The sequence below is a fragment of the Polypterus senegalus genome, chromosome 2 (assembly GCF_016835505.1).
Source record: "Polypterus senegalus isolate Bchr_013 chromosome 2, ASM1683550v1, whole genome shotgun sequence".
NCBI classification, from domain to species: domain Eukaryota; kingdom Metazoa; phylum Chordata; class Cladistia; order Polypteriformes; family Polypteridae; genus Polypterus; species Polypterus senegalus.
In genome coordinates this window covers 142,695,266-142,704,518 of record NC_053155.1, presented here as the reverse complement: position 1 = coordinate 142,704,518, position 9,253 = coordinate 142,695,266, and the positions used below count along the sequence as shown (strand labels likewise).

At 35.0% G+C, this 9,253-nt stretch overlaps 1 protein-coding gene across 1 annotated transcript in view; it reads right to left on the bottom strand.

Annotated features, from left to right (window-relative positions):
* Positions 1-268: 268 nt before the first annotated feature.
* Positions 269-9,253, bottom strand: part of LOC120523437 (SH2 domain-containing protein 1A-like) — a 52,891-nt gene continuing 43,906 nt past the window's right edge. The window contains exon 4 of the mRNA XM_039744749.1: positions 269-3,871. Within this exon, the coding sequence (XP_039600683.1) occupies positions 3,846-3,871 (26 nt within the window). The 3' untranslated portion in view covers positions 269-3,845. The remainder of the gene's footprint in view (positions 3,872-9,253) is intronic.

Below are 9,253 nucleotides of genomic sequence, written 5' to 3'. Positions count from 1 at the left end.
AGGAAATCAAGTTCTGAAAGTTTTAGGCTAATGATGATACCCTTTATTAAAGAATGCCATCAGTATGTAAGTCAAATGGTTTGACCTCATCAGTTTGTGTGTGCAGCACTCACAATATAAATGACTGTGACACTGGGAGATCTTCCAGGGTGCTGTATGATGGAGGTACATGTTGAAAGATTAGCTGGAATTATAAAGTTTTCATGATTACCAAGATTTTAAAAAAAAACTTTACAAACACATACAGTAAGCATAAAAAGACAGGAGAGAAAGCCAAAGCATCTGAAGGTGTTTATTCCAAATTCAAATTAACAAATGTAGCCTTTACTGGCAATAAACAATTTTAGACAAGTTTACAATAACAGCGTAATTTAATTATTTTGTGGGTCAATATTGTAACATAATTCAAAATATGAGAAGGTATCTAAAATTTACGGTTTAAAGAACAAACAAATTGATTATTTTAAGCAAAGATAAAACCATGAAGCAATGGGGCCCTTACCTTCTGGAGCAGAGGACCCCAGGCCATTTTCACCTTAATACATTCAATTCAAAACAGACTCTTCAGTATTTGATATGCTTCTTCTTTGTGCAACTTCTGTACAAAAGATTTTGAGGCACAGCAATTTAAAGAGGCATTTAACTTTAAAGAACTCAGTTTTAATCATATGTATTGTATTTATTTGCTGATATGAAGCCAATCATTGTTAGATTCCAGTTTCTATCTCTAATATTCATGCCTCCATCCACTTCAATGAAAGAACACGTGTCTGTGTACTATGTCTATGTCTCTGTTACATGCCATTTGAAATAGAATTTGTAAAAGCAGTACCAATGTCTGTAATGCACCATCTGTTGGAGTAAAATATGCAATGCATTTTACTACTACATGCATTACAAAATACATTCCAATAGATGCTGATAATGTTAACACTGAATACCCTGAGGTCCATGTTAATTACTTATATTTTCAACCCATCTTAGATGGGTAGCACAGCTAGTCTATAATGATGGGTGTAGAACTCATTCCAACAGCATCAGGCTCAAGCCAAGAACCAACACTGCCAGGCTATAAGTGCATTGAAGGGCACACTCACACACACTCACATTAAGTCAGTTTAGAGTGACTAATTAAGCTAACTTTGTGCCATCTTTAATTTAGCTTGTTCTTTAATTAAATAACAATATAGTCCTTTAAGACTTGAAATGCTTTCCATGTTAGAAAGCAAGTGACAAGTAATGACCACAATTGCTGGATCTCAGTGCCTTGAGGATGTAAGATTACACAACTAAGAATCACAGAGTATGCCAGATTACATGACTCCCTCATGAGTTCTCACTACCATTTAAAATTTTGGCAGCCAGTCAAAATGGAGAATCGTTTCTTTTACTTTCGTTCTGTTATAGTACAACAAAGATGAGACATCAAATAGAAATTTGTGATAGTGCCAAAGTTCCAAAAGCCTGTCCTCAGCCTGCATGACCCAGAACACTTTGCTTTTCCTTCATTCCGGGTGGCTGTCATTGCTCTTCTATGTTCTTCTTTTCTTGTAGATTGTTTGCATTGTGTGTTTTTTACTGAATGTCCACTCCTACGATTCTGGAGCTTGCACTAAGACTTGCAAAATAAAATCAAACCTGAGCTCTGGGGATGAAACACTACATAACTGTCCACGACTCACCAAGAGTAATGTAAATTAAGGCCTATAAGTGCAACTGAAAATTGCTAGAAAATGTTGTATTGAGTAATGGGCGCATAAATTGCAAGAAAGTTGAACTGCCCCCTCACAAGAATTAGACCCGGGATCAAATCCTGGCCGAGTTGCCCTCTATTTTGACTTTGGATGCTCAGATTAAGGTTTTCACTGAGAACTGGATGCTGTCTCACAACTTACAAAGCTATGATGCCAGGTTAATAAATTCTTCTTAACATTTTCTGCCGCTGTGGCATGAAGATACTCTATGTACACTGTAACTGACTGAGGTCCCATTCCAAGTTGGTTTCTGATTTGTACCTTATTTTTTCAATATAGACATTGATTTCAGGGAATTCCAATTTGTAATAATGGGGTTCTAACAGTTAACTGTAATCTTATACTATACATCCAAAGTACAAACAATTCTGTCTTCTAGACAGGAGCTACTGAAGTTCTAAATATACAGACCATAAGTATATTGTACTTATTAGCAAGTGGCTTACAGGTAAAAACTAGTGGAAATGTACTTTAAAAGAAATAAACAGTAACAGTCTATAAGGAAAAAAAAGGATTTCTTCAATAAAATACAAACAATTTTGCATTTCTGATTTTACACAATACACATAGAAATAACTGCTTTAATGTAACAATCAAACCAGTTTAAATGTGGGATTTTCCTGTGGACAATGAACTAAATATAGAATGTTATTGTCCTCTTCACAGTTGAAAACTTTAGAAAAATGCTTTTTTTTCAAATATATTTTATTTTGAGTGGCATAGTGGTTAGCACTGCTGCTGAATTCGAATCTTAGCTCAATAACTGCCAGTGTGGAGTCATTCTCCTCATGTCTACAAGGATTATTCCTGTTTTCTTCCCACATTTTAAAGATGTGTGTGTTATGTGGGCTTATGATTACAAACTGGCTTGTGTGTGCATGAATGGACCCTGTAAGGGACTGGCAGCCGACCCAGAGTTGATTTTTGCCTTTCCCCTAAAAGTACTGTACTACCATTCTTGAGACACTTGACTTTTTGAAAGTCTGAGCTCTTAAAATATCAAAAGAACCACTAACAGATCTCTTTTGTATTATTAGCAGTATATTTTAAAGCCTTTTGCCATTTCTAATTGCCTTTTATACATTTACAAGCCACATGGTCAGAATCAATGGCTTTTTTTATAAACAGTCTAAACGTGCTCTTCCTTAAATAGTGTAGTTCTTTCTTCTCTCATTATACAGCCGCTGATGAGATCTGATTGTTTTCCTATTGTTTCCAATTTCCATTATATGCAATTATTTATCATTTTATGAACTATATTCAAATGGGGTCACTGCTAATCAACCATGTCCACATTCAGAAGTTCATCTCATTCTTTGCTGATAAACAACCCACATTCAAACTTACAGGCATCATAATGGTTTAATAACCTAAGTATTGCAAATTCTTCCTTGATGAGTGCAGAGAGGCTTTTCCACTTCTAGTTACTTTGTAAAATATGAATTCTTTATATCTTTAAACCCCTGCTTATGTGCTCCACCCTTTGTTTTCACAATGACAGTTGGGTACTTAAAAACAGAACAGACTGATGGTTAAAAGATCAATAAGTACAATTACGTTATTGATGCAAAAAGAAAATTAGACAAAAACATAATAATATGCTCTACTGAGAAAAATTATTACAATGTCCATCAGATGGCAGTGATGGCATTAAGCAAGAGCTGACCCTTTGGTAAAATGCAATAATATAAACAAATAATGGTAAAAAAATAACACATAATGAGCAATAAAATAATTATGATCCAGTACAAATGGAAAAAAGTCAAATATTATGAGGCAACTGGTATTGAAAGCAGTACAGATTTAAAAGGAACAAACTCTTCTTGGACAACTATTGAACATGAGGATATTATGTCTTTAAGACAACTATAAAAATGCAAATATAAAATTAGTCAAATGAAACAACAAATCAGCTTTCAGGCAGATCTTCCCATAAATCCTTGGGCAAGTGTGGCATTTAAAATTGTCACAGTAAATGAAATTGGAAATGCTTCAACCAAAAGAAGTAAAACAAAGCCTGTCCTTCCGTGTTTATCTGAAAAGTTACTTCATCCAGGTCATATCATCTGCCTTGAGGGTTTTTGAAGACAGCTAGCACATCTCCAGGTATTGAAGCCCTGTATGAGAGAAAAATAAATTGTTTACTGATTTTGTGTTATGAACAATAAATGCTTCTTCACCCAAGAGATTTCAGTCTTTTGAAAAGAGTGGATTGGCATATTCTCAGTGAGGCCATTACTCAAGGGGCCCCATCTCATTTTCCTTCCATGCCAGGGTTTAAAATGATCCTAACCTTCAGCCTTGCAGGCCTCCAATATTAAATCAGACCTGTTAAGTGTGGCTGCTGTTTGAACAGCAGAACTGTGAGCCAAACTTTCTGGCTTAGTGCAAAATTTCAAACAGAAGAAATACATTTGGCTGTAAGCTACCTGTGTAGGAACAAACTTCTGACACATTAAAGTAAGCAGACCTCACTTAAGATGGCAAACCTAGTCGCTAGGTACTTATACTGTAGTTATACCTATCTTAAATAATATTACAGATTTGAACTTTTATTCATTTAATTTATTCAAGAAATTCTAATAAGCTCATTTTGCACTGCTAGACTGAAAACACAATTCTTATTTTTCTTTTTAGTTCTGACCTTTTATGAATGGTTCATACAGCACACACCTGAAACAAGTGACATGCACAAATGTAAATTGTGTTAGTAATGAGGGAGCAAAAGACTGAAATTTCATTTTTTTTTAATTGCACTATATTTTTGATTGCTTATATTCCCTGCTATACAGATATTTAAGGAAGTATAGCTTTATTTCCGTGTTTAGCAAGACAATATGCATCCATTTGTTTTTTAAAGTCACTTATTCCCAGTAGAGGGTTGTTTAACTATGCTTCTGTGTAGTCATTTAAGATCTTTTAAATTAATTTCTTCTAAACTGCCTCAAAGTTAAACATGCACAAGGACAGTTTTTGGCAAAAAGAGAGAGAGGAAGTAGGAAGGACAATCAGAGCTCTTAAACAGTGCCATGCGATCAGGGGAGGCGTCATCATGAAAAGTAAAAATATGAATAATGATAACATAAAATACATTTGTCAACTGGTCTGTGCTATAAATCTGTTTTCTGTATGATTCCAATAATTGTTGATAATTTTTATAGTCAAAATCGCTGAATTGGCGCATTTCCTGTTCAAATATAGGGGAGAAATGTGAGACACGGCAGCTAATGGCCTCACCTCACCTCAGACTGCGATGTCCCTCACACACTGGGTTGATGCATGCAATTGACGTATGCCTGTTGCTGTCCCTCTGTATGTCGCCAATATAATGTTTGCAGACTTGTTTCTTATGCACCCTGACTTTCAACAGTCTGGCTAATATCTTTAATGTGTGTATGTGACATTTTTAGTCTTGTTGATCAGACAGAGACAGAGAGTATCGTGCATCACCGAAGGGGGAGGATATGAGCCCAACAGGTGTTTGTTGCTGCTGTTCTTCTACTCAGAAGCACCAAAAAGTTAGCGATATCAAAAAGCCAAGTGCGCTGCAGCGGTCCATTTATTTTTATTTTTTGTTTCGACTGACTGCCAAAATGAAAGATTAAGACTTTTGAAACTAAAGGAAAATAAGGAGGATTTTTACAACAAATTTTCATGGAGAAGGATAGGTGCATGGATTTAATTTATAAATAAAGGTAAGACCATAAATGGTTTTCAGTTTCATAAAAAATGGGATCAGACTAAGAAAAAAAACAATCCAAAAATTTAAAACTAAATTTTGTCCTTAAATAAAATATTATTTTGTTTTTCTTGTTATCCTTTTGTTGAACAGTCTGTATTAAAATTGATTAAAGCATCAGAATTAAAAGCTTTTAAAAACAACTAAATATTTCAAAATTAAAAATCCGTTTTTTTTGTACACCACTCTATACTTTCATTTGTATTGGATGAGTATGAATTGTGAAATGGCAACGGCCAATTTAGAAAACAAGGAGAGTGCAGAGCAAATGCGTTCTCTCCACTCTCCCTCACCGCTATAAAATGTAACATTCTTTCTTAGCCTAATATGTACCTTACCTATGTGTGTGTAAAGAATGCTGATGAGATATGAAACATAACCTGCAGTCAATGTGCATGTGCCAATTGAATAGTGAATAAGCTACTCTTTTGGGTTCATATATTTTTAAATCTGATTCTGAAGGTGTCAGTGCCTCACCATCCATGAACCTCACCGCACGTCACTCCTCTTAAATGGGGTACACAGTTGGCGATGACAGTGCAGCTGTAATTGTATCTAATTCCAAGTGCACATTCATTATTTTATAAGGTGCTTTCTGTGGCAAGTAACATTGGAAAAGTGCGATTTGGGAAGCTAGTTCTTCTCAGGGTGCAGACAGATGACTTGCTGTTGGTAAATAAATGTGCCCACTGTTGCCTTTATCTGCTATTCAGTTTGTATCTCAGTCTTTCCACATTGTTATTCATTACAGTATATTTACAATGAGAGTACTTGTAGATATTAGCTGGTAAATGCACATGCAATATAACTAGTTTTAAGGAGGCTATGGTACAAATTGAAAACTATCTTTTGTTACTGAAGTTGTATACTTGTTAATTTATGATACTGTATTAGACTTTTTGTCAATATTCAACAACATTTATTTATTTATGCTAGGTATAAGTACATTTTTAGTCCTGTTGACCCAGTGAATGGTACATGTTCAAGATAGTTCAGTCCCCAGACTCTCCATCTCCAGTCATAGGCCGCTAAATGACATCACACAATCCTGTGGCCACAGTAGACACAGAGTGGTCTGTCACGGGAGGTCTACAGCCTGACCTTTCTTGACTGAGGCACATTCCACTATTTGGAATTTGGATGTTCACAGCAAGCGTTCACTGAGATGCTTTTTCATACTGTCCAAACATATTTACAGGTTAACAGCTCAAAATATTATGTTGTTGTTGTGTGCATGCATCTAATAGGTTGGTATCCCAATCTATCTTGTACATAATTTGCTCAGGATATACAGTATGCTGATTAGAGCTGTGGAAGCTGAGGTTTATCCTGATAACACTGGACACAAAGCAGGGACCAACTTTGAACTTATATGACAGCACACACGCACACACTGAAAGGATTTGCTGTTTCCAAATAACCAAACCTTTGTGTTTTTAGGTGTGGGATCAAAAAACACAAACTTTGTATATACTGTAGTACTAGGATGTTGTACTGTGTTAGCCATTATGAATATAGCAAGATGTCAAGCAAAATGACACATTTTATTGGCTAACTAAAAAGATTACAATATGCAAGCTTTCGAGGCAACTCAGGCCCCTTCTTCAGGCAAAATGTAATACAGAAACTGGAGTTCCCTGTGTTTATATACACACTAGGACAAGTAACAACACTGGTAAATCTTTAAGTGAGAAATCTTAAAGGTAAAAAATTAATAGACCTCGTCAGGCTAAATTCATTTAACAAGAGATTAGAACAATGCATGATCAAGATCTTTGGATAAGATAACTGTCCCGACAAAGTCTTTTGAAGTTTCCGATGACTTTTTCCATACAATGTGGGTCTGTAGAAAAGGTTGTCTGGGTCAGTCCAAGAGATGCAAACAATCCTCATACCTGGCCATAAAACTCTTGTCTCTATTCAAACCATGTTTTAATGTATTAAATATTAGCATGAGTTTGACTTCCAATTCTTTTCTCTCTTGCTGTGTTCTGAAGTTGCCCAGAAGCACTGTGACTTTAAAGTCCCTCTCACAGTGTCTATGGCTGTTGAAGTGGGCCGCTACAGGAACATCTGTGTTGCCACGTTTAATGTGGAAATGTATAAAAATACTAATGTGGGGAGAATGTACAAACTCTACAAACACAAGTTACAATGACCAAGTTAGGATCCAAACAATCCTGAAGCTGTGAGGCAGCAGCATTAGCCTCTAAAACAGAAATTAAAATATTCCACCTTGCTTTAGCTCATTCAGCCTGTAATATCAATTACTTTTCTTCTGTTGTTTTTCAGTTTAGCTACATTGAGCAGAAGTGACTTAGTAACTGATTGTTTTCATGTAACTTTTATGAAAGATTGAATTTGAGTATTCAAACAACAGGCTGCAGTCTGAGAATAAGATCTTTGATCTACAGTCATATGTGTAGCTCACATATGATTTAGGGATCAGATTGCACATGTCTTTTTATAGTTTTTAGAGTACAATGAAAGAAATGATGTGTCAGATTAGTCTACAAAATCTCTTTCATCAAAAAAGAACATCCTGTACTAGGGAAGGATTTGCTTGCATTTACAATAAAACTATGTTCTTAGTCAAAAGAAAGTCAGTTGTACACTATGTACAAGTTAGTGGGTGAATCAAAAAAGGTACAGTGTGTGTATGACAAAGACATTCTGCTTATGAATTCGGTTTAGTCATTTTTGATTAATTTTTTATTTTGGACAATTCAGTCTTAAAAAAAAGCCACTCAGCATACCATAGCAGGGCTAACTGCTGAATAGTTGCAAACTTTCAAAAAGCCTGGTTACTTCAGTAAGTCAGCAAAGTGAAATCTTTCTTCGTACTGCCATAACTAGGATTTATATTGATTTTTATAAACTTTAATTAAAGCACTCCTTTATTAAGGTCTAAAATACAGGTGAATCTTGCACAGGATGTTGTCCTTTTTCTGAATGCACCTAGACTTTAGGAATTTATTGAAGACTTCAATAAACTCAGATCTTTCCCTTTATGACTTAATTTTGATACCGCTCATATGTAGTGGAAAGTTCTCAGTGTTGGTTTTCAGAGTGCTGATGAATTTCATATTACAACTGTACAGATTGGAAATACAGAGATTGCTCTTGTGTAATTATTAAGCGCTCTTATGAGAAAAGCTTTCTTATCACTTATTACACGTTGTTTCACATAGTAAATGCTGACCACAAAGTTAAATCTATTACTTACAACCTCTTTTATTGAAAATACTTTTGATGTAGGACACATTAAACTGCATTTGAGGAAAAACACAGTTATAGTGAAACCTTACAAATGATCCTAAAACATTTTGTCTAATTTACCCTCCACAAAGTACCTAAGATAAAAAATCCTGAAAACTAGTGCATCAGAAATATGTGAAGATGGGACCAATGATAATGCATACAATTAAAAAAATTACAATCAGTATGAGGAATCTTTCACAGTTAATCCTTTGCCATCTTCATTACATTAGTGTATAATATACACATCACTGACCTTTAATCGGATTTTCATTGTTCTAACACCTTTACTTCTTAAATCAATATAACATATTTCATTAGACTGGCAGGTTCTACTATATCCAACATTCTGTACCTCTGTTCTTAATAATAATAAATTATGTTTATTTATATAACACAATTTTATACAAGAAACCCCAAGTGGCAATTAATAACAAAAGAAACTACAAGTGCTTTAGCCTCTAGAAAGACCACAGATACATGGCTGCAACTACACGTTCAA